Source organism: Vulpes vulpes, chromosome 9 (genome assembly GCF_048418805.1).
Source record: "Vulpes vulpes isolate BD-2025 chromosome 9, VulVul3, whole genome shotgun sequence".
NCBI classification, from domain to species: domain Eukaryota; kingdom Metazoa; phylum Chordata; class Mammalia; order Carnivora; family Canidae; genus Vulpes; species Vulpes vulpes.
In genome coordinates, this window is record NC_132788.1 from 3,082,257 (window position 1) to 3,108,477 (window position 26,221).

A 26,221-nucleotide genomic window follows, 5' to 3' on the forward strand; every position below is an offset into this window, starting at 1 on the left:
TAATTGCTCCAGCACCATCTGTTGAAAGAGAATCTTTCCTCCACTGAAGTACTTTTATATCTTTGTCAAGAATCATTTGGGCATATTTCTGATTGTATCTGTTCTGTTCCACTGGTCTACTTGGTAAGCTTTTAATTTTTTTAAAAAAATATTATTTATTTATTGGAGAGAGAGTGAGAGTGAGAGAGTATGAGCAGGGATGAGAAGGAGAAGCAGGCTCCAGGGAAAGCAGGGAGCCTGACGTGGGGTTTGATCCCAGGACCCCAGGATTATAATCCAAGTTGAAGGCAGAGGCTTAACTGACCAAGCCACCCAGGTGCCCTTGTGTGCTAAGTTTTCAATAGAAATTGGGTTTATTTATCAATTTGGGGAGAACTGACCTCTTTACTATACTGAGTCCTCTGATCCATGAACATAGTATGTCTCTCCACTTATTTAGATCTTTGCTTTCTTTTATCCACATTAGTTTTCAGGTTATAAGTCCTCTGAGTATTTGAGTGATTATAAATGGCATTAATTTTGTTGTTCATTTTTAATTTTGTTGTTCATATGTTCATTACCAATATATAGGAATATAATCAATTTTTGTATGTTTATATTGTAACCCGTGTTTTTGCTGAATTTATCTATCAGTGATCTTTCTTAACATTCCTCGGGATTTTCTAGAGACAATCATGTAATCTACAAACAGGGACAGTTCTATCTCCTTTCTTTACATTTCCTATTCTTGCCTACTAGAACTTCCAGCACTGTTGAAAAAGAGGTGAGAGTGGACCTCCCCAGCCTGTCCCTGATCACTGGAGTAAAACGTTCAGGCCTTCGCTGTTGAGTGTGATGTTAGGTGTCAGTTTTTTTGGTAAATACCCTTTTCAAGCTGAAGAAGTTCTCCTCTAGTCATATTGTGAGAGTTTTTAATGAATGAATATTGAATTCTATTAAATGCTTTTTCTATGTTAAATGATGTTATTTTTTTTTTCTTCTTCTTTTTAAATAGGTTCCATACCCAGTGTGCAGCTCAGCATGGGGCCTGACCTCACAACCCTGAGATCAAGAGAACAATCGCTCGACTGACTGAGCCATCCAGGTACCCCAATTTTTCTTCTTGAATATGCTACACTACACTGATTGATTTTGCATCCCTGGAACAAACTCCCACTTCATCATGGTGTAGATATTATTTTTATGTGTTGCTGAATTCCGTTTGTTAGTATTAAAGATTTCTGCATCTAAATTCATGAGAGATATTTAGTCCATAGTTTTATTTTTTTGTACCATCTTTCTGGTTTTGGTATAAATTCGTAAAATGAATTGGGGAGGCATTCCCTCCTATTTTTCTAGGAGAGACTGCATAGAAATAGTGTTAATTCTTTAAATCTTTGGTAGAAGTCTCTTGTGAAATTATCTGGGCTTGGAGATTTCTTTTGGGGAGTCTTAAAATTATAAAACTAATTTACTTTTCCTAATAGTGTTAAAGTTATCTAAATGACCTAATCTCAGATTAGGTAAGTTATAGTAATTTGTTTTTTGATGAAATAGTCCACTTCACCTGAATTTTCAAATTCATGTCTGTAAGGTTGTTCATAGCATTTCTAATTATCCTTTTGATGTCTGTAGGGTCTGCAGGGTCTTTTTTTTTTTTTTGTATTTTTTTTTTATTGGAGTTCAATTTGCCAACATATAGCATAATACCCAGTGTTCATCCCATCTGCAGTCATTCTTGATATTGGCAATTTGTTTCTTCTTTCCTTTTCTCCTTTGTCAGTCTTACTACAGGTTTCTTGGGGTATTTTTTTAAATCAAGCTTTTCTTTTAATTCCAGCATACTTAACATACAGTGTTGTATTAGTTTCAGGTATATAATATAGTGAGAGATTTGTCAGTTTTATCAATACGTTTAAAAGGCTATTTCTTTGTTTCAATTATTTTTAAAAAGTTATTTTTGTTTTTTCAGGGCACCTGGGTGATCAATTGGTTAAGCACCCAACTTTTGATTTCAGCTCGCGTCATGATCTCAGAGTCTGGAATCAAGCCTTTCAATGGGCTCTGCACTAAGCGAAGATTCCCTCCCTCCCTCTCCCTCTGCCCCTCTTTCTGCTTTCTCTCTCCCCCTAAAAACAAATAAAATCTTTTAAAAAATGATTTTGGGGGGATTCCAGGTGGCTCAGCGGTTTAGCACCTGCCTTCGGCCCAGGGCGTGATCCTGGAGTTCTGGGATCAAGTCCCAGGTCAGGGTCCCTGCATGGAGTCTGCTTCTCCCTCTGCTCTATCTATCTATCTATCTATCTATCTATCTATCTATCTATCTCTCATGAATAAATAAAATCTTTAAAAAATGATTTTTGTTTTCAATCTAATTCATTTTTTTAAAAAAAATTATTATTTATTCATGAGAATACACAGAGAGGAGACAGAGAGAGAGGCAGAGGGAAAAGCAGGTTCCATGCAGGGAGCCTGACGTGGGACTCGATCTGGGGTCTCCAGGGTCACGCCCTGGGATGAAGGCAGGCGTTAAACTGCTAAGCCACCCAGGCCGCCCACTAATTCATTTTAAAAAATATTTTATTTATTTATAAATAAATAAAGAATAAAGAAGCAGGGAGCCCGATGTGGGACTCAATCCCAGGACCCTGGGATCACACCCAAGCCAAAGGCAGACACTCAACCACTGAGTCACCTGGGTGCCCCTCAATTTCACTAATTTATGTTCTTATCTTTAGTATTTCCTTATGTTTGCTTTGGGTTTATTTTGCTCTACTTTTTCTAAGTTCTACAAGTAGAAGCTTATTGACTTCAGAGTCATCATCCTTCTTTTAAAGATTTATTTATTTGGAAAGAGTGAGCAGGGGAGGGGTGGAGAGAGGGAGGGAGAAAGAGAGGGAGAGAGAATCTCAAGCAGACTCCCCACTGAGCATGGAACCCGATGTGGATCTTGATCTCATGACCCTAAGATCAGACCTGGGCCAAAATCAAGAGTTATATGCCTAACCCACTGAGCCACTTAGGTGTCCAGAGAGTCATCATCTTTATTAACATATGCATTCAGTGCTATAAATTTCCCTCTCAGCTGTGCTTTAGCTGTCTCACAAATATTGTAAAGTTGTATTTTCATTTTCATTTTCATTCATTTTTATGTATTTAATTCTTTTGAGCCTTCCTGTCTGACCCATGGTTTATGCAGAAGTGTGTGCATGTTTCTAAGTGTTCGGAGATTTTCCAATTACCTTCCAGATATTGATTTCTGTTTAATTCCACTGTGATGAGAAAACACTCTGTATGATTTCAGTTCTCCAAATGTACTGAGGTTTGTTTAATGACACAGGACATGGTCTATCTTGGTGTATATTCTGTAGCACTTGTAAAGAATACGTGTTTTGTTGTTGTTGGGTGAAATGTTCTAACACTTCAATTATGTCCTATTGGTTGTTATTGAGTTCTTCTATATTCTGGCTGATTTTTGTTTAGTTGCATCCATTGTTGAGGGAAGGGTACTGAAGTCTCTATCTTTAATTATGGATTTGTCTGTTTCTCTTTTTGGTTCAATATGTTTTGGCCTCACATAGTTCGCAGCATGTTGTGTAGTGCACTGACATTAGGATTGCTAGGACTTCTTGGTGGACTTACTTTTATCATTATATAACGTCCCCATGTCTCTGGTAATTTTCTCTATTTGGAGTCTCCTTTCTCTTTTCTTTGACTAATGTTTACATGATACATACTTTTCCATTCTTAACTTTCAATCTCCCTTTATCAATATATTCGAGATCAGTTAGCCCATATAGTTGCCCTTGAACATAGATTTGAACTGCATGGGTTCATGAAAATCATGAAAAATCATGAAGATTTTTTACAGTACTATAAATGTATTTTTTTCTTCTTATAATTGTCTTAACATTTTCTTTTTGCCAGCACACTTTATTGTGAGAATATAGTATATAATAATACAACATACAAAATATGCATTAACTGACAGCTTATGTTATCAGTAAGGCTTCCAGTCAACAGTGGGCTATTAGCATTTAAGTTTAGGGGAGTTACAAGATTTTCAACTGTGCAGGGGGTTGGCTCCACTAACCCTTATGTTATTCAAGGGTCAACTGTAGTTGGGTCAGGTTTTTTTTTTTTTTTTTTTTTTTTTTTTAAGATTTGTTTATTTTAGATAGAGCACACATGCACGAGTACAAGTGAAAGGAAGGGCAGAGGGAGAGAATCTTAAGCAGACTCCCTGCTGAGAGTGGAGCCTATTGCGGGACTCAGTTTCACAACTCACGAGAGCATGATCTGATCTGAAACCACAAATTAGACACTTAATCAATTGAGTGATCCAAGCATCTTGGTTGGGTCAATTTTTTAAAAAATTCACTCTGCCAATCTCTTTTAACTGCTGTATTTAGATCATTTATACATAGTGTAACTAATATTGGGCATAGGTCAGCCATTAAAAAGTTTTTTTGGTTTGTTCTGTTTTTTTAATTTCTCTGTTTTCTTTTCCCTACCTCTCTGTGGGCTATTTGACCATTTTCAGAAGTTCAAGGGAACAGAAACCTTATCTCCATTTACATCCTTTTAGCCCTCTCTTATTTTTTTTTAAGATTTTATTTATTTATTCAGAGAGAGAGAGACAGAGAAAGAGAGAGGCAGAGACACAGGCAGAGGGAGAAGCAGACTCCACGCAGGGAGCCTGATGCGGGACTCGATCCCAGGTCTCCAGGATCACACCCTGGGCTGCAGGCGGTGCCAAACCGCTGCACCACCGGGGCTGCCCTAGCCCTCCCTTATTTATAATTATCTTAACATTTTCTTCCACATGTATTTTGAACCACATCAGTGCTATAATGTTTAGCTTAAGCCATCAAACATAATTTAGAAACTCAAGAGAAAAGCCTATTTTATTTACCCATACTTTGCTTACCCTGCTTTGTTTCTTCTGATGTTTCAGGTTTCCTTTTTTTACTGTTGCTTTTCTGTTTAAAGAACTTCCTTTAGTCATTTTTAGCATTGGTCTTCTGGTGACAAATTCTGTTAAGTTTTCCTTTATTCAAGAATGTTTTCATTTCCTCTTTATTCCTGAAGGCGCTTTCTGCTGTATATAGGATTCTGGCTTGACAGTACTTTCAATGCTTGCAAAATATTGCATCACTTCCTTTTGGCCTCCATGGATTTCTTTTGGTTTATCCTGCTTGGGGTTTGTTCAGGTTCTTGAAACTGTAGGTTCATGTTTCTTGCCAAATTTGGGAAATTTTCAGCCATTATTTCTTCAAGTTCTTTTTCATCTCACCCTTTCTCCTCTCTTCCTGAGATATCAATGAAATGATGGTTAGATCTTCTGTTATGGTCAAACAAGGTCCCTGAGGTGTGGTTCAATTTTCTGCCCAGTCTAATTCTTCCCTGTTGTTTAGATTAGGTAATTCTATTGTGCTCTTTCTGTTCACGGATTCTTTCCTCTATTGCCTTTATTCTGCTGCTGAGCCCATCCACTGAGTTGCTGCAGTTTTTAGTTCTAAAATTTCCACTTAGTTCTTCTTTCTATCTTCTTTGTCTTTGCTGACACTTTCATTTGTTTCAGGTGTGTTCATAATTGAAGCATTTTTCTTGTGTCTGCCTTACAATCTTTGTCAAATAATTCTGACATTTTTGTCATCTCAGTGTCAGTGCTGGAATCTATTGTCTCTTTTTATTCAGTTTAAGATCTTCTTGGTTCTTGATATGATGAGTGCTTTTCAATTGAAACCTGGACATTTTCATATTATGTTATGAGAGTCTGGATGTTACTTAACCTTTCTGTTTTAGCTGGCTTGTTTTGACACTGTTCTAGCAGGGAAAGGAGTATGCCAGCTTGTTGCTGTCAGGTGGAGGTAGGAATCTAGGTTCCCTACTCAGCCTGTGTGGACACCCAAGGGGAGGACACACCTTCTCAGTAAAGGTGCATGTGGAAGCTCATGTGGTCTCCATTGACACCACTGTAAGGGTTCCTTGTTACTAGCTGGCCGAGATGGAAGTCCTGGATCCCTACTAGGCCCTTTCTGACACACCTGGTGTGGGTATGGCGATGTCTTGTTACAGGCTGTGCAGGTGGAAGTCTGGGCTCTCTACTCTGCCTTTGCTGGCATGGGTTGGGATGGCAGCATTTTACCATGTGGTGATTGGCTGGAGTAAAACCTGAACTAAAAGTTCTCTGTCTTGCTAGGCTGTCCTATTTTTGGCCCACTGTCTGCAGAGAGTTGGCTTTGGTTGGACATTTTTTTCTGTCCTCATTGGTGTTTCTGAGTTGCAGGCTTCATCAGCTCTAAGTCAGGCATAAATGAGGTAAAGGAAAAGCCAGGGAACCCACTACCATGTTGTTCCTGTTTCTCCCTCTTGTTAGAATTTCTAATAAAAGGTGTGATCTTGATATCACCTCATTCCCTGGTTAAAGTACCACTGTATATCACAGGGACACAGGAGCTATCAGAAAGAAAGCCAGGTGCTTCTGTGCAACCCTGTGCATCCCACAATCATGAGAATGGCAGCACATCTCATCCAGGAAGGCTCCAGCTTGGAATCCTCTCCAAAGACTGAAGATCTATGAATCTGCAGAATCCATCAGTAGAGCAAATTCTGACTCAGTTGTGATGCGGAATGTGCTATTAAAGTTCTCCCAAGAAACAAAGAAAAGTTACCGCTCTACAGACCAACAAGAGGCCAGTAGGTCAGAAACTTCATTAACCTTCTACCTTACCCTGGCCTGAAATTCCGTTCTTGTCCACCTCCAAACAGCATAGGGTACAGGGGGGTAAGTTCACCAAGCCCTCGGATGTAAAGTGCTCCAATCCTGGGACCATAGAACTGAAACAAAAAGTCCATCATTTATTTAAAAGAGCCTCCTGAGTTCCTACTCTGTCAGCATGCTGAGTGCTTAGAGCACACAGAGAAATACTCTGACTGTAAGGGCCCCACAGCTGTGCTACCTGTCACCACTCTGGACACGTCAGAGTCACAGAAGCCTGGGGGTGCAGGGCAGAGTCTGGACTCTTGTCCCCAGCCCAGTGGCACCAAAGCTTGACTGCACATCGCAGAACAGGATTTGTAAAAGGAGAGGGGTTGGCGCTAGAGATTGCCAAGGGTTTTTCCTGGGTTTGACTCCAGGTTTTCAAATTGACATTTATTTAGCTAAAACCATTAAGTGCCACAGTGTCAGGTCAGCACACACACTCCTTTGGAAACTAGCTGAGCACCATGCTTCAAAACAGAGGCCTAAAAATGTTTCATGTTCTAATCAGCTGCCAGAAGGATGAGTCAAGTCTCAGAAGGGTCTTCACTACTAATGTTTCCTCTCTTCCACCTTTAAGAGAAAGCTGCTAAAACCAAACCTCTGCATTCAGGAGCTGCACTTTAAATCAAGTTAGAGAAAGCAACATCTTGAATATCACATCTTCCATTCTTGGGTGAGGGGGTTACAAGAGGGCTGACGAGGGGTCTGCAGGCACTCTCTGCCCACGGCGGAGGACATGCAGTATCTGGCCGAAGCAACTGCCTTAGGTCTCACCTGAGGCCTCCATGCCCCCACACGACCCTGCCTGGCCACCCCTTCTTCAAGTTGCCCTACTGGACAACAAATCGATGACCAATGGATGGGCTCTGCTCTATGGGAGCCTTGAGCTCCCGGAAGGAAGGAGGGCTCTGTGTACACACCTTGTGCCCCACGATGGTCAGGAAGTCCACGCCCAGGTCCTCCACATCCACGCGCTGTTTCCCCAGGGCCTGCGCAGCATCTGTGTGCAGCAGAATGACCGGCAGCCCAGAAGCAGCACGCTTCTGGTTCAGGGCTTTAATTCGCTGACTGATTTCAGAGATGGGCTTCAGTAGGGAAAAATAAACAGTTGAGTATGCTGCTTTGATTTCATGAAAACTGAATGAAAGAAATAAGGAGTCATTAATGAGGACAGGGAAAGGAAAGGAAGAGGAGGAAGAAGAAGAAGAGGAAGAAGAGGAGGAGGAAGAAGATGATGAAGAAAAAGAAGAGGCCCCAGGTGAGACACATGAGAATATCAAGTAGGGCCTGGGCCCCCTTCATTCCTCATTACATTTTCTTAAAAGGATAAATAACTCACCATGATGACGCCAGTCTCGTTATTGGCCAGCATAATAGTCACAAGGCAGGTGGCTGGGCGGACAGCTGCCAGGATGTCCTCGACTTCCACCTGCCCATTCACCTTGGACACTGGCACGAAGGTGACCGCTGAGGAAAAAAACACATGTGCCAAGGTTACTCTTATAGAACAACCTTTTTGGAAAGCTCATTTAGATATAGCTTAACAAAAGTATTTTCCACATTAAAAAAGTAATTTATGGGCTGCCCGGGTGGCTCAGCGGTTTAGTGCTGCCTTCAGCCCAGGGCCTGATACTAGAGACCCAGGATCGAGTCCCACGTCGGGCTCCCTGCATTGAGCCTGCTTCTCCCTCTGCCTGTGTCTCTGCCCCCCCCTCCTCTGTGTCTCTAATGAATAAATATATAAATAAAATCTTAAAAAATAATTTATTGTAAAAATTCAGAAAACTAAGGAATATAAATCACCCATCATCCCAGCACATGGGCTCAGCCAACATGAGTGCTCCATTAATGCAGCTCCAGTTGCTGAGTTTGTTTTTTGCTGATGAGGGGCCCATGAGGAGGTAATATACTCTTAGTTCATGAGAGCATCCTTAAAAATTTTTTTTTATGGCAGCCCTCGTGGCTCAGTGGTTTAGCGCCACCTTCAGCCTGGGGTGTGATCCTGGAGACCCGGGATCGAGTCCCACGCTGGGTTCCCTGCATGGAGCCTACTTCTCTCTCTCTCTCTCTTTCTCTCTGCCATGAATAAATAAATAAAATCTTTAAAAAATTAAAAAAAAATTTTAATTCCTGTATAATTAATATATGGTGTTATATTAGTTTCAGGTCTACAATATAGTGATTCAACACTCCTATCCACTACTCACTGCTCATCACAGTAAACATACTCTTACTCCCCATCTCCTCTTTCCTCCGTCCCCCCCCCCCCCACCTGCCTCTGGTGACCATCAGTGTGTTCTCTAGAGTTAAGTCTGTTTTTTGTTTGTCTCTTTTTAAATTTGCTTGTTTTCTTAACTAAACTGCACAAATGAATGAAACCATATGGTATTTGTCTTTCTCTGACTTATTTTACTTGGCATCATACTCTCTAGATCTATACATGTTGTTGCAAAAAGCAAGATTTCATTCTTTCCTTGGCCGAGGTCTTCCATTGTATATACGTACCCTGTTTTCTTCCATCTATCAGTGGGCACTTGGGTTGCTTCCATGTCTTTGCTACTGTAAACAATGCCGCAAAAAACATAGCATGTATCTTTTCAAGTTTGTATTTTCATACTCTGGGTAAATACCCAGGAGTATGACTACAGGATCATATGTAATTCTATTTTTAATTTTTAAAGGAACCTTCATACTGTTTCCACAGTGGCTACACTAGTTTGCATTCCCACCAACAGTGCATGAGGGTTCCTTTTTCTCCACATCCTTGCCAATACTTGTTGTTTCTTGTATTTTTGATTTTAGCTTTTCTGACAGGTATGAGGTGATCTCATTGTAGGTTTGGTTTGCATTTCCCTGATGATAAGTGATGTTGAGCATCTTTTTATGTGTCTGTTGGCCATCTGGCTTCTTTAGAGAATGTCTGTTCACTTTTTAATTGGATATTTGATTTTTTGGTGTTGAGTTGCATGAGTTCTTTATATATTTTGGATATTATTGCAAATATCTCCTCCCATTCAGTAGGTTGTCTTTTTGTTTTGTTGATTGTTTCCTTTGCTGTGTAAAAGCTTTATATTTTGATCTATTCCCAATAGTTTACTTTGATTTTGTTTTCCTTTGCCTCAGTAGACATATCTTGAAAGAAGCTGCAATGCCAATGTCAATAAATTACTGACTGCTCCCTCTTTTAGGATTTTTATGGTTTCGGGTCCTACATTTAGGTCTGCAATTCTCTTTGAGTTTAATTTTGCATACAGTGTAAGAAAGTGGTCCAGTGTCATTCTTTTGCATGTAGCTGTCCTGTTTTTCCCAGTGCCATTCGTTGAAGAAACTGTCTTTTTCCCATTGGCTAGTCTTTTCTGCTTTGTTGAAAATTAATTGACCATATCATTGAGGGTTTATTTCTGGGTTCTATTCTGTTTCATTTCAGACATACTCTTCTGTCTTCTGAATTTTTCTCTGTGTCTGTTTCTATGTGTTAGAAAAGTCAGCTACATCTCCTGCTCTTGAAAGTAGTGGCCTTATGAAGACAAGGTCCTATAGTGCCCTGCCGTGCAATGTTCCCTGTTCACCAGAACCCAGAGCTTCAGGGGTGTCTGCCTATGTGTGTTGCGTGCACTCTACTGTTGTGGCATTTGCCTTCAGTGTAGTTGTCTGCAATGGCTGTCTTTGCCTGTTGTAGGCAGGGTTTGGTCCCTGTGTTGTTAGTTGGTGGGACATGCAGTACCAGCAAGGTCCATGCCAGTCCCTTGTAGGAACGGACCTGCACCTGCCTGGGAAAACTGCCCAGGCCAGGATGGAGGGTGTGGGTCCACAGAAGAGTGTGGGGTGGGGCACACTGTTACAAGCTAGGTGGAGTGTTGCACTGCACTGGTTCCCACGGGTGTCCATGTACCTAGGCTGTGGAGTGGAGAAGGGAGATGGCACCCGCTAGCTCCTTTGTTTTTGGAGAAGTCTCCCAAAGATACCCTGCCCCTCTAGCACATGGTCTGAGATTAGTAAATAAATCTCCTTCCTCTATACCCAAGTATTTATCAAACTGCTGTTTCTATGCTGTATCTCCATGGGGCTGTTGGTTGTACTGTCTCTGTAAGGGTGGGGCCAGTTTCTTCTTGGTCTCCCAGCTCTGCCAGAGCCAAGCCCATTAAGTTTTCAAAGTTCCAGGTGTTAAGCCTCACTGATCATAAGAACCCATGAAGTTAGGCCCCTCTGGTTTCCAAAGCCAACATGGAGATGTATGGGGATTTGTCTTCCCTGTGCAGGTTCCCCACACCTGCGGTTCCTGGATGGGGTCTGCTCCTCTTCCTTCTCTGCACCCATGGTGTCCTGCCCCCCATGTGCAGTCCCATGGGTGCATCTGGCTTCCAACCATGTCTCCACCCTTCCTACCCTCTTTGATGTGGCCTCTTCTCTACATTTAGCTGTGGAGAATTTGTTCTGCCAGGCTTCAGGTCATTTTTTGGGTTATTTACACTGATATGGATGTTATCTGGATGTATCCAAGGGGTGAGGTGATCCTAGGATCTTCCTACTCTTCCATCTTCATGAGAACACCTTAATGTACCAAGTACTCAACCTTCACTTGCTCAACCTTGAGCAAACATTCATTAAGGACCTACTGTGTTGTAGGCACTGTTCCAAGCTCTTATAATCTCATTATTGGAGACAGATAATAAGTGAAGGTGACTAAATCAAGATTTGGTTCAAAACGGTATGAGACAAATGCACCTACTTTCTCAAGGACCCACTGAAATGGGTTTAGAGTTATTTTCTAAACTAGGGATATTACTTGTGGACAAGGAATTTTGAGGAATTCCCAGAATATAGAAAGATGATAGCATTAGATTAACAGGAGTAGGAAACAAACACTCAGAATAGTAATAGGTGAAAAGTGTGAAAGGATCTGGTGATCATCCATGTCCAGCGTGCACAGCGTGGAGCGTGGAGTGGCGACTGTGGAGGCAGGCAGGGGCTGGGTGTGATGACCTAGCACCCCCTCCATATACCCAGCGAGTGGGTGGCAGAAGCACCGGCTGTCACTGAGAAAGAGCAGCACATGCCCAAGAGAGGATGGCAGGCCTGGGAGGGCTGCCGGGGACAGGGTAGGGGCCAGCAAGAGGAGGGCAGAGCTCATGTATCCATTACAAGACTCAAAGGAGAGCAAAAGAAAGGCAGCCCTGGACAGGAATACTTGTCTTTTTAGTAAACACATGAAAGGATGCCCAATATCATCGGCCATCAGGGAAATGCAGATCAAAACCATGAGATGCCACTTCCCCCCCACTGGGACAGCCATAATGAGAGGTACAGACACTCACAAATGCTGTCAAGGATACAGAGAAATTGGAACGCTCATGCCTTGCTGGCGGAAACATAAAAGGGTGCGGCGACTTTGGAATATGAAGGTCACCTCAAAGGGCTAAACAGAGTTACTATATGACCCACCTATTCCTCTCCTAGGTATAAATCCAAGAGAAAACATACATCCACACAAGAACTTGTACACAAATGTTCATAATGGCATTATTTGTAATATCAGATGTTCATCAACTGATGAATGGATAAATAATGTGAATACTTTTTATATAAATTGGAATTCACATAAAATGAATATTATAAATCCATAAAAGAAATTAAGTACCGGTACATGCTACATCATGAATGAACCTTGAAAACATGCTAGTTGAAAGAAATCAGTCAAAAAGATCACATATTCTATGATTCCATTCATGAGAAAGTCCTAGGAAATAGGGCAACAGAGACAGGACAGGGATTCGCGGTTGCCAGGAGTGGGGCAAATGGAGAATTGCAGTGGATGGGCACAAGGTTGTCCGGGGTGATGAGATGTTCTGATTATGGTGATGGCTGCACGGCTTGGTGAATAAACTAAGGGCCACCAAACAGTGTGAACACTTCAGATGGCTGAGCTGGACAGTGTGTGAATTACGTCTCCACAAAGCCGCCATGACCAGGGAACGGGGGAGGGGTCAGGGGACCGTCCAAGTCCTCATTCTACATCAGGGAGTCAACAGACAGACTCTTAAGTTGATCAACCAAGAAATGGAGCTTACATTTGCACGTGATTAAGTAGGAAGTAATTAAAATGATGATGCTAAGCACCAGAAGAACTCAGGCAAAAGTAAAGAGCGGTTGCCTTGAGAAGCCGGACTTGGGGTACACCAGGGGAAAAACCTTCACTCTGTACTTTATCCCTTTCTATAGGGTTTAAATTATTTCCACAGCCTGGGTGTCTGTACTTTGTAAAAATCTGTGTAATTTAAGCAAGAAGGTCAATGCAATAGCAACTAAGAAGGATGTGTCGCTCTTCCCTGTAAGTACAGAAAGTTAGAGAGGGGGGAAAAAAGGCAACAAGTTGGAAAGGAACAAGAGCTGAAATAAGAAGGTCAGACTTGATCTATTTTTTTTTTTTTTTTTCAGTTAAAGTAGTGCATCTAGGTCAGACCAGAGAGAGAAAAACCCTGGAGTAGGCAAACAGAAAAAGCAATAGAAAAGCTTCATAGTTGGGGCGCCTGGGGGGCTCAGGCCATAATCCCATGGTCCTGGGGTCGAGTCCCCCCATGGGCTCCCTGCTCAGTGGGGAGTCTGCTTCGCCCTCCCTCCCCATTCATGATCTCTGTCTCAAGTAAGTTCTTTGAAAAAAAAAAAAACACAACTTTCATAGAGTACTGGGCTACAGTCCTTTATCTTTATGATAAAAATACTTGCCCTTGATTCACCTTCAGATTTCCAGGCAGATTAGAGAGGCTGAGAGGAAAGTGACTTTGTTTAAAGGAAAGCATGCACCTCCGCTGTCTTGGGGAGGAAAAGGGCTCATAGTTTTCAAAAGTCTGTGATCTGTGCCTGGTGTCTTGAGACTCCACAGCACAGGAAGAGCGGAAGGTCAGAGCCGCTGCCCTGTTGGCTACGGTTGACTGAGCCCTCAGCCCCCTGGCGGGCCTGTGCCCCCTGAGCCCCCCAGCTGGGTGAGCCTGCAACCCCTCAGACCCTGGTGAGCCTGCACTCCTGAGTGCCTCCCCTCCCCATGGGCCTGTGCCCCTGAGCCCCCCGGCAAGGCCTCCCTCTTATATGGGGGTTAAGTCGTACAGTGAGAGCACATTTATTCCTGTGTTTATCCCCCAAAGCTGATGATGTCTATTTGACCCTTGTTCTTACCAAGGTTCAATCATTAAAAACCAATGAAGGGATGCCTGGATGGCTCAGTGGTTGAGCATCTGCCTTCGGCTCAGGGTGTGATCCTGGGGTCCTGGGATCGAGTCCCACATCGGGCTCCCCACAGGGAGCCTGCTTCTCCCTCGGCCTATGTCTCTGCCTCTCTCTCTGTGTCTCTCATGAGTAAATAAATAAATCTTTAAAACAAACAAACAGATGAACAATGTGTGTCTCTATCACATGCACGAATCTGAAATACTGTTCAGCTGATGGATGCAGACGAGCCCAGATCTACATGTTGACTGCCCATGTTTTCCCTGAGGGAGAAGGTGGCAGCGCTGACTGGCTGCCACATGGGAACTGGCTGGGTAACCCCTGCACCCGAGGAGGACAGCCAGGGAGGCTGTGTGTGTAGGGTAAATGATTCACCTGGGCTGGGGCGGCTTCCTCCCCTGGGAATCGGTTAGTGGGGGCAAGTGGAGCTGCCCTGTGGGAACTCAGCCAGGCTGGTCACTCACCAGCCACTTGTTCCTCCAGCAGGTGCTCCAGGGGCAGGCGGATGGAGTCGTGTTCCACGGTGCAGGTAATAAGGTGGGGTACGGCCCCCGCCAGGGGGCCGCTCGGCTTGGCCCGGGTCCCCTCTGATGCATGGGTTCGATGGAAATGTTTCACCACCGAGTGGATCACTAAGTTGTTGGACTGCAGAGAACAGAAAGGGCATTTATAATACTTGAGCTACAACCACAGGGGCAGTTTCTCTGACTTCATTTTCCTCGTGGCTAATGATTAAAGAGGACAAAATGGTCCCAAAGCAATTCAACTTCTGAGCTGCACCTTTTGATTGCCCAATAACAAAGACTTGGGGTTTCAGACTTTCCAAAATGTCAGAATTCATTTGCTGTCAATTATACCTGTCTTATTAAGCAATGTTACGAATTTTTACATTTCATAAATCTATCAAAAAAGAATGTTTTGCCTAGGTACCCCCTACTGATTGGAGTATAATTTGCCATATTAAGGGCCATTTGACATAAGCCCTCCGACCCTTGGACTTGATCCCACCACTGCACTTCCACAGAAGCAAAATGATGTACAGACGGGCCACTTATTAGGTGCAGCACGGTTTGTAACAGCTTGACCTTGGAAAGCCCTTCAGGGTCTACCAATAAGGGGACTGGTTAAACAAGTCATGCAACACTGTTCAACAGATACCAAGGTACAAACACCAAGGAAACACTTTATGTGAAGCGATAAAAAGATCTCAAATACAAACAGACTTGCTAAATAATAATTAAAAAAAAAAAAAAAGAAGAAGAAGAAGAAGGTAGGGGCGCTTGGGTGGCTCAGTTGGTTAAATGTCTGCCTTCGGTTTAGGTCATGAACCCAGAGGGGGGTCCTGGGGTCAAGCCCCACCTTGGGCTCCCTGTTCAGTGGGGAGTCTGCTTCTCCCTCTCCTTTGCCCCCCGCCGCCCCAATGTATGCTCTGTCTCTCTCTCATAAATAAATAAAATCTTTTAAAAAAGGTAGCAGACATTATATATATAGTACTCTACCCAATTTGTATAAAAAAGGGGAAATACACACATATTGGCTTATACATGCAAAAAAATCCTTGAAATGGTAAATATGGAAGGATATAAGAATATATAAAATCTAAACACTTATTTGCTTTTAACATATAGACTCTGGAAGACACCAGGAAGCTAATGAAATTGGTTTCCTGTAGGCAAAGTGGATAACTGAAAGGTTCAGGGTAGAAGTCTTTTTAAAAACAAACAAACAAAACTCCCCCAAAAAACCTTTTCTCTTACTTTAAATTGTAGATACAGAAAAGTGTGTAAAATACAAACATAAGTTTAATAGAAGTATAGCAGTGAATACTGAGTGACTGTTACCTGATCAAGACAGTGGACACGGCCCCACGTGGAAGCAACCCAGGCTCCCCTCAATCACAGTCCCCTCCTCCCCATCCCCATGGAGCCCACTACCACCCTGATGTGTCTGGTAATCATTTCTCTGCTTTTCCTATGCAAGCACCTCTTTTTTTTTTTTTTTTTTGGTGAAAAATTTATATTTAGATTTTTAGCCAGCTGAACTCAGTTTAGATGATCCCAATTTTGTTGGCAACATCCAAAGCACCATAGTCAGCAGCCAGTTGAACACATGCTTTCTTCTATCGGGCCTGATCAAGGTGTTGGCCTTGGCCACATCAATGTGGAAGAGCTTCTTAACAGCCTGTTTGATCTGGTGCGTATTGGCCTTGACATCCACAGTGAACAGGAGTGTACTGTTGTCTTCTATTTTCTTCATGGCTGACTCAGTAGTCAGGGGGAACTTGATGAGGGCATAGTGATCAAGCTTGTTTCTCCTGGGGGTGCTCTTACAAGGATATTTGGGCTGCCTTTGGAGACACAGACTCTTGGGTCATCGGAATGTAGGTGACATGCGGATCTTTTGTGTGTGTGTGTGTGTGACTGTGTGTGTTTGTGTGACTGTGCATGCCTTTTCAGCACTGCTTTTTTAACTTTCAGAGCCTTTGTTGGGCCCTACCAGGCAGCTGGGGCTGAGCTAGCTTCTTGTGGGCCACTGAGAGCCTGGCCCCAGGGGCATGGGCTTAGGGGTATGGTGGCAGCTCCCTGATCCCTCACTCAGCCAGACTGGGCTCAACTGGCCCTTTAACTGACTTCATTCATTCCACATCTCAAGATCCATGCACTGCTGCGGTAGCTGTGTGACATTCCGCTGTGTAGGAGTGCATCACAACCTAATAACATTGGTCTACCTGGACTGTTTCCAGTTTCTGGCTATCATGAGCAGTCTACCTGTCCCCAGGTTCACATGTGCCTCACCTGTCCAGGATGTGCCCTGTGAGTGGGACTGCTGGCTGACAGTGTATGCACGTCTTTGACTTCAGATAACGCCAACCCACTCCCAAAATCGCATTTCAGTTTATGCTTTGCATCTGTGAGCGCTTACCGCTCTGTCCTTTATCTATACTACTTTTGTAATTCTTAATTTTTATCATTCTGCGGTGTGCAGAGGTATTTCAATGTTTTTTACTCTGAAAATGAAAGCAAGTACTTTTTCACATTCTTTGTAAAAAGCATACTCAAGTTTCTTGGCCATATTTCTATTGAGTTACCTGCCTTTATATCCTAGATTCTAGTCTTTTGTCAGTTACATTTTGCAAACCTCTCCTACTGTCTAGCTTGTCTTTTAGTTTCTTCATAGGACTCTGACGAAGTAAAGTTGGTTTTGCGGTGGTGGTGGTGGTACAATTTATCAGCCTTCTTTATGGTTAATGCTTTCTGTATCATATGTAACAAATTCATTGCTCTTAACTATCACAAAGATATAAACTTGTCACCTGAAGGCTTTCTAAATTTTATTTTTCATAATTAGGTATTTATTATACCTGAAGTTGTGACAATTATTTTATGTTGTGAAGCAGAAATCAATTTCCTTTTTCTTTGTGAATCCTACAGTCGTCCCAGCACCATTTACTAGAGACCATGCTTTCTTCCTGCTCTCTTATGCTACCTCAGTCATATATGGCGATCATATAATCTAGCATCTGAGCCAGAAAAACTTAAGAATTAAGAGAGCACTATTAAAATTATGTCAAGACAACAGGCATATCCTGGGACTGTCCTGAGCAAACCAGGATACACGGTTACCCCAGTCACATGACAAGTGCCCTTATAGGCACAGTGCTGCTTCTGGTCTACTGTCTGTCCTTGCCTGAAGACCATCTGCCTTAATCAGTAGAGCTTTATAAAAGGCTGGATATCTGGTGGAGCAAGTCATTTCACTGTGTTCTTCATCTTCCAGAGGTCTTGACAAGTCTTGGCCTTTGGTATTTCCATATAAATTAGTTTCTGAGATTCCACCAAAAAACGTTTCAGAATTTTGACTGAGGTTGCATTGAATCTACAGATCAACTGGGAAGAACTGATGTATTTATAACACTGGGTCCTTCAATCTGGGAACATGGTGAATTGCTCTATTTATTCAGAACTTCTTTGAAGGTGGTATACACTAATACTTCTATGACTTTCCTGGTGGGGCAGAGTCTATTAAAAAGGTTTTACAAATTCTTTTTTATTAGGTTTATTTCCTAAGTACTTGATATTTTTCATGCTCTGATAAAAACCCGAAATCACTATAGAAATATAGGGATGGTTGGAAATTAAGAGGAACAGACTAATGTTCCAGCAAGGTTTGACTTTAAACTGAACACATTTTTTTTCCTCTCACTCTTGAAGCTTCCCCACCCCTTCACTTGTTTTTCTGTAATCTTTTGTTCCAGGAATTCAGTACCGATACTTAGTAATGGGCCTTGGGTGGCCGGTACTGATGCTGGTCATAAGACCACAATGAAGACATAATGAACATGGCTGGTAACATGCACCAGATTCCTATCAACACTACCTGGATGCTGTATTTTCCTATAAAATCCCTCAGCCTTTTACCTGGGTGGGTCTGCAGTTTTGAAGGCATTATTTTCCTGCTGCAGCCTCCTTTGCCTACAAAGTAATACAACTTTCAATCTTCTGTCTTTGTGTTACATTTTGACTTGAGAGCAGAAAGGTCAATTTTTGACAACACACCTGATTGTTACTGGTACATAAAAACATGATTGATTTTTGTATCTAATAACTGCTACATTTTCTTATTAACTCTAATAATCTAGCTGCAGATTCTCTTGGGAGAAAATCTATGCAGACAGTCACATCACCTCTGGGGGACAGTCCTGCCTTCCTTCCCAGAAAGAAAGCGAGACACTATTACTAATTGAGCAGAAGCCTCGACACCATCCTGCTGTTTTTAATTATTTCTATTAATTTAAAAGTACATCTGGAATGAGTCAAACCTCACAAGCTTTGTAAGACAAACAACTTAGTAGGGATTTAATTGAATAATTCCAGGACAAAATAAAGAGGAAACTCTTTTTGTTGAAATAATGCAAAGCAAGTTAATTTACACATTATATTACAAATATCCTATTAACTACCTGGAATTTACTTATAGATAAATAGTGGCTAATTACATGAAGCTAATTTGAAAAATAGCAAGACCAAGACAAAGCATGACTTAAAAAAAAAAAAAAAAACAAGGTGGAACCATGTTCTATTTTTTCATATAACTTAACAGTTAAAAGACTGTGAGCCTGTTTAGAAACTTTACCTCGGTGCCTCCAGAAGTGAAGATTATATCCTGAGGTTTCCCACCTATCATCTTCGCAATGTTCTCCCGAGCTGAGTCAATAATGTCCTTGGCTTTCCTACCTTGAAAGACCAAAACGGAAACTCATTAATGTCGCTTCACTAAGTCCAATAAACACATGTTTAAAAGAACAACCAGACAAGGGGCGCCTGGTTGACTCAGTTAATGGAACGTACAACTCTTGATCTCAGGGTTGTGAGTTCGAGAGCCACAGTGGATTTAGAGATGACTTAAAAATACAATCTTAAAAAAAAAAAAAAGAACCAGACATGAAGGAAAAACTCTAAGTGGGCAATTCTAAGACAACCCATGTCCCATTAACATGAATACAATAGGCCACAACCTAGGAATATGCTGGTGAAGGGGCAGCAGCAAGATAGGACCAACTCAGTGACACCTACTGAGACTTAGTAAAAGGTGGAAGCAAATACAGGGGGACTCCCGGGAACCCTAAAATCCCCGAAGATGTGGTCTTCTTCTTACCGGATGCTACAGGAGAGGGGAAGCTGTGGCCATCTGCCTTGCTCCCCATTCATCAAGACAGGAGGGTGAAGGGATGAAATAATTTGCTTAAGATCACGCTGCAAAACAACAAAAATAAGCAAAAAGAATGCTCATGACTCCTCAACACAAGGTCCAATGCCGCATCTCTCAGTGCAGGTCCCTGGGTGCACGGGAGGTCACTGCCTCAGGGACAGATCTGCTGTCACACGGGGCCACACACCCCATCTATCACCCAGTTTCACTGGCTGGCATGAAAGAAGGGATCAAACCTTGTGTGTGGCAGAGAAAGGAAGGCTTCAGGTGGGAATTCTGACAATGTCAATGGCAATTCTTACTTGGTCTATTGGATCAATAGTCTCCAAAGTTTGTTGACTATTCAGATCTACTTGTTAAAAAAAAATTTTTTTTATAGCAGGCACCACCAAATCAATCCATCCATCCTACATAAATAGAAATGTAAAATCACGTGGTACGTGGTAAAAATCAATATATAAAGTGATTCATATACTCCTTAAGACTACTGTATAGGTTTTACTTCTAGGTAGTGAAGGTGTGTGGAGTTTGGTAAATCTAGTCATTCTGGTGATGTGTGAAAAGACTCTAAGAAATGTCGATCAACGTGGGCAGGAGGCTGCCCTGGCAGCCACCCTCAGCGCTTCTTGGGTGCCGCTGGAGCCCTGTCCTCCACCCACACTCACTCCTGGGCTTCCTGCAAGAAGGAAGCCTTCTTCCTGGGCAATCACTGCTGCTGTTTGGAGCAGGACCCCCCAGAACCTTCTCCAACACCCTTGGAGACCTTCACATAAGTGCCTCATAGGATTTTCTTTTCAAAAATGGGTTCCATAAGTCACCTATTATTTTGCAAATGCTTCCCTTTTTACACTTAACAAGTCTTAGAGAACTTTCTAGATGAGGGCTCACGGGGCTGCCCCACCAGCACTCCGCGGCCAGGAGAGGAGCCAACATGAGGACTGCCCAGTCAAGCGCTCAGGCGGCCTTGGAGGAACTGAACCTCTAGGACGCCGTCGGCGGGGACAGGACATGGCGCAGCCACTGTGGAGAGAGGACAGCGGTTTCTTAAAAAGTCAAATATGCACCTGCCACGTGACGCAGCCATCCTGGTCCTAGGTATTTATGACAGTTATTATTTACTGAGAAAAGAGAGCAGGTGTCCGCAGCTTGGCTACCCCGGGGTGTTACTTAGAATAGCCAGAAACTGGAAACAGCTCAAAGGTCCAGCAACAGATGAAGGTCCAAACACACTGGTGCATCCATACAGAGGAGCACTGTGAGCAACGTGGGTGAATCTCAAAATAACTATGCCGGCTGAAAGCAGCCAGGCAAAAAGCCCTGTAAGATTCCATTTCCGTGAAAATATAGAAAACACACACTAATCCTTACCAGTAGTTGCCTGGGGATGGTCCAGGGAGAGATTACAAAAGGGAATCCCAGGGGACTTTGGGGGTCCGTGGCAATGTTCACTCTCCTGGTGATGGTTTCGAAGTTATCAAGTTGTAACTTTGCCTCTGTGGTTCCACGTACGTTAATCACACCCCACCGAGGCTGCCGGAGGGGGACAGGATCTGTGTTGCAGTGTCTCTTCCACACTGGTGCGGAGGAAGTAAACTGAGTCCTGGGAACACGAGCTACTGGAACACTGTCTACTCTGGAGGCAGGAGAACTGCCAGAAATGACCTCTGGTTGCTCTTTTCATTTACTTACAATTTGTATTTTCAAAAGGGATCTAATGGCACCAGAAGCATATGCAAGGAGATTAGAATGGGAATGGGATTGAGATGCTGTCCCTGGGTTAATGTTCTGTCCCTGGGCGGGGCGATGTCCTTGTTCTTAGAAGACACTGCTTAGGTATTTAGGAGTGAAGTCTCCTGTTCGCAACGTACTTTCAAATGATTCAAATAAACGGGGCAGAGTAGTAATGCTGGAGAAATCCAGGTAAAAGAAATGCAGGTGCTCCTTATACTGTTATTTCAACTTTCCTGCAGGTGTTACGTTCCAAAATAGAACTTTGGCACAAGGAGTTAAAAGAAACCAACCAACCCATGATAGGTTTGCTGGCAGTGGTTCTCTCCCCCAGTCCAAGGTAATCATTTAGTCTTCTCTCTTTAAAAAGTAATGTTCTTGGGACGCCTGGGTGGCTCAGTGGTTGAGCGTCTGCCTTGGGCTCAGGGCATGATCCCAGGGTCCCAGGATCGAGTCCTGCATCGGGCTCCCCGCAGGGAGCCTGCTTCTTCCTCTGCCTCTCTGTGTCTCATGAATAAATAAATTAAAAAAAAAGTAATATCCTTAACTGAGGAAATTGGAATATGGCCTGAATTTCAGAGCCAGGTTCTCAGGTTTGACAATGGTAATGTGATGCGATAAAGTCCCTTTTCTCTCACACACACACACACAGGTGATAATCTATCACGCTGCCTGCAACTCATTCTCAAAGGCTCATGAAAAAGCAGTACATTCAGAAAGAAAGAGATCGACGTAAGGGCAGCACTGTTGGATCTAGGAAGGAGACACCTGGGTGTCCATTTTCTTACTCTTAAATTTCCGGAATGTCTGAAGTTGTTGGTGTAACTAAATGTAAAGGGTGGTTGGTAATTGTAGCTGACATTAGAGAAGACTCTGAACTCCTGGCTTTCAGGATGCAGGACGGATAGTAAGGGGCGCATGGGGCTCCCATGATCCGTTAAAGTAACCCCCCTTCACTTGGCCGTTCCTCACACCAGAGCCCCTCTACCTACCCCCCTGCCAGCAATGGCCTGTTCCTCCTTTCCCTTTCCCATCTCCACCCCTCTTCCCATTGCCTCTTGAACTCCCTGCAATCAGGTGTTCTGCTTGCCGGCCTCCCAAACCTGCTCTGCCCAAGGGCCCTGTGTTCTAGATCCAGGTACCCACCTCCTTCCCTGAAGGGGAGCGGATCTCTCCTACAAGACCGCTCCCCTTCCTGCTCCTCCTCTTCCGCCTCCTTCCCTTGTTCCCCCTCCTCCTCTGAGTCCCTTGCTGGGCAGGGCTCCAAATCCAGATGGCAGATGGCCCCACGCTCAGGCCAGGTCCTCCCTCCCTCCCTCATCTACTCAAGACTGAAGAACCAGCTTGGTGCTGCAGACTCCACTCGCTCCACCTGGGTAGCCAGAGCATCTGAAACTACACTTGTTTCACGCCGAATGCATGATTTCTCCCCTGAAATGTTCCTCTCAGCCTTTTCTATCTCAGTAAATAAATGGTGAGTCCTTCCAGGGGCCTGGTGCCAAAAGCTTTGGCTCTTGCCTTTCTCATACCGCATTATGCAACCCATGAGCAAATCCTGTAAAGCTCTGCCATCAAAAATGCCCGGAATCTTGCCCCACCTCTGCACTGCCCAGACACCAGCCCCATCAAGGCCACTGCCGAAATATTCTCCTAGCAGGCTCCCCACTCCACTGACCCCACTGCGGTCCATTCTCCAGGCAGTGGCCAAAGTCATGCCCTGACAACCCAATACACGTCGTACCCTGTGCTTTATAGCTCGCCAGAACAGGGCCTGGCATGAAGTAAGTACTCAACCAATACTGGTGAAATCAGCTATTCTCAAAGTGTCATGTGGGGAGCCCTTGGAGCAGGTGCTTTCTGGAGTCCACAAAATCAAATCTGGCTTCATCATAATACTAAGGCCTCACTTGTGTTTTTATATTCATTTTCTGGAAAGTATACAGTGATGCCTTCCAGAGGCTACATGATGTGAATATTGCAATAGATTGGACGCAGGAGCCGGTATGGGAATCCAACTGTCTTCTGTTTAGACAGACATTAAAGAGATTTTCAAACACGTACAACAATGACATTCTTCTAAATTTGTTCTGTTTGGGAAAGGATAGGTTCTTTTCATAGAGATGTTAACATGTAGTGGACTTATTGTTATTTTTAATGAATTCATAAATACATATTTATTTAAAGTTTTTCAATTTTACGCTCTAGTATCTACACATATAGTACTTATGAACAAAAGCTCTTTGGAGTTCTTAATAAGTCTTAAGAGTGTAAAGGGGTTGTGACCCCGAAAAGTTGGAGAACTGCGGGGGTGAACCATGTCATTCCTCTGCTCAGAGTCTTCTGGATACTGTGCCTGTCAGATGGAAGCTGGGCATTCACAGTGGCCTCTACGGCCCTACATGGCATTGTCCCCTGAACCTCTCAGACTCCCATGTCCACCTCACGAAAAGAAAATACTCAAAAGCTCCCACAATCCTCTCAAAAATAACTGTGGTGGAAGTGTCTGGTGTGCATCTCATCTGTGCTGGTGCTGCTAGCTGTCCACTCCTCTTCCACTCTCCCTTCCTACCACGGTGACACTTGCAGCTGGCTCCTGGCTGAATGAAGACCACATCTACAGTAAGAAATTCTCAGGTTAATTAAGAATTAAGATTTCATTTCCTAACTCCCACTGCAGTTGGAATGCCAAGGCATGGCCACAGGACCAACCTCTGGCAGTGGGTTATAAGCCAGAGTGGTACACGCAACTTCCAGAAGTGTTATGGAGGCCTCAGACATCCCCTTCTCTTCCTCTCTTCTCTTCCTACAGGCTGGAGTACTCATGTGATGGCTTGAGCTGGAGCAGCCATTGTGACCCCAAGAGGAAAGAGTGCGTGGAACATGGGAGGTGATAGAAGGAACCAGGGTCCCTGGTAATGGCTGTGTGACTACCTGGGCCCTGGGCTGGCAGAGACATAACCTTCAACCTGCTTAAGCTACTGTTACTTGGGGGTTTCTGTTTCTCACAGCAAAACGATATATTTTCCACATTTCTTCACCCAGTTTGTCTTTAGGGGGTGGGTGTGAGAAACAAAGGAACCATACTGCACATCCTGTTCTATAACATGCCTTTCCCACTTGAACCAGGGGCTGCTACTTTGCTTCTAGGTCATCGTTATAGTCTACACCATGGCTCTGACAGGCTCCAGAAGTCCACTTAGGGCTTCGGCACACTTAATGTGATCAGTCCTTGACCGATAGACACTGAGGTTATTTCTAGCTTTTTACTATGACGAGCAAGGCAGTGATAAACATCTTGGGTATCTAAACTCTTCCCACACGTCCTTAACATTTTCCCTAAAATAAATTCTCCTGGGGGAATTATAATCATTATTAAATCATAATATAGTGAAAATAATTAAGCCATTCTATCATTAAGGTGGTTTTGTTTTTTTTTTTTAAATTTATTTATGATAGTCACACAGAGAGAGAGAGAGAGAGAGAGAGAGGGAGAAGCAGGCTCCATGCACCGGGAGCCCGACGTGGGACTCGATCCCGGGTCTCCAGGATCGCGCCCTGGGCCAAAGGCAGGCGCTACACCGCTGTGCCACCCAGGGATCCCAAGGTGGTTTTCTTTCTTTTTTCCCCACTTCTACTTGAGTACCAACCAGGGAATGGCAATGCATACTTTAGTTCTGATTCTTAAAGAAATGAAGGCTTTCAGGGCAACCTAAAAGCCACTGACAGGTTTCATCAGATCAAGAAGGGGAGTTTTTCCTTTGGGGTTATTCCTAAACCTGTTTATGAGACATGTTTTCTATTAGCATTTAATTGTCCTCCATATTTTCAGGTTCAATGCATCAGAGAGTACAATTTACTACTGGATACAAGGCAATGTCCGGAAGATAAGCCAAAATACATGTACCAAATAAACCAACAAATAAGTTAATGAATAACTAGTCCCTGATACTGGAAAAGCTTTTAGTTATGAAGCTTATACTAAATAGGTTTGAAACCCCATGACAGCCTGTAAAGTTGTATGTAAGTATCAAAATATCCTGGGGCTTGCCCACAGTCTCCCCCTGAAAGCTCTTTTGCTTCATCAGAATCTACAGTTAAGATACTTTATCTTGATTATCTTTGATATGCGTCAAATAAGCAAGGTACGATTAGCCTACCATCTGAAAAACATAATGTAACCATGACGTAAAAGTACTGATTTGAAGCAAACTGTTTTCCAAAAACGGTCAATTGAATCATCCACATGAAAATAAGAATACATGGGAAATAAGAATATTTTTATTATAATGAAAATCAAGAATTTGAATGTAATTATCTCATGAGAAAAAAAAGGCCAGGATTATATGCAATCCTGATGATTTAAAAGATCTATTTTGCAAATTTTGTAGGGATCAAGTGAGACCCAGACATGAAAGGGTTTTAATGAGTAGTGTTATTACAGATAGCTCTTAATAAGACATCTTTTTCATCTGGGTAAAGGGGACAGGAGAGTGTGTTGAAAATGAAAGGTTATGGGATCAACAGGCTCAATGTACAAGTCTGGACTTCCCTGAAAGCCAACCAAAAATTACACCTCAGGTTTGCAGTTAACAGAAAATCTATTCAAAACCAAATGATCATGTGTGGTGTACAATTTCCCTAAGAGCACCTCTGCCCCCCATATCTCCGGATCTGTGAGCGCCTTCTAGGATTACCTGCTGGGTAAGGACTGCTGGGATTTCCCCAGGCTTCCCTCATGGCCTCGGTCATGGCCTGGATGACTTCTGGCTCAAGGGGGGTGGTTGCATTATAGTCCATATACACTTTCCTGCTGGA

General features: G+C 43.1%; 1 protein-coding gene across 10 annotated transcripts in view; it reads right to left on the reverse strand.

Annotated features, from left to right (window-relative positions):
* SCLY (selenocysteine lyase) overlaps window positions 1-26,221 on the reverse strand; it is a 40,865-nt gene that overhangs the window by 9,750 nt on the left and 4,894 nt on the right. For 4 of the 10 annotated variants that reach the window (XM_072719035.1, XM_072719034.1, XM_072719033.1 and 1 more), the window contains exons 2-8: window positions 26,101-26,213; window positions 19,625-19,722; window positions 19,103-19,203; window positions 14,434-14,614; window positions 8,088-8,215; window positions 7,669-7,833; window positions 6,716-6,822 (exon numbers count right to left, since the gene is read on the reverse strand). In XM_072719035.1, coding sequence (XP_072575136.1) covers window positions 6,716-6,822; window positions 7,669-7,833; window positions 8,088-8,215; window positions 14,434-14,614; window positions 19,103-19,203; window positions 19,625-19,673 — 731 coding nt within the window. In that variant the 5' untranslated portion in view covers window positions 19,674-19,722; window positions 26,101-26,213. Of the gene's footprint in view, window positions 1-6,715; window positions 6,823-7,668; window positions 7,834-8,087; window positions 8,216-14,433; window positions 14,615-19,102; window positions 19,204-19,624; window positions 19,723-26,100; window positions 26,217-26,221 lie in introns of all 10 variants that reach the window. The other 6 variants (XM_072719029.1, XM_072719026.1, XM_072719025.1 and 3 more) reach the window with 3 other exon arrangements.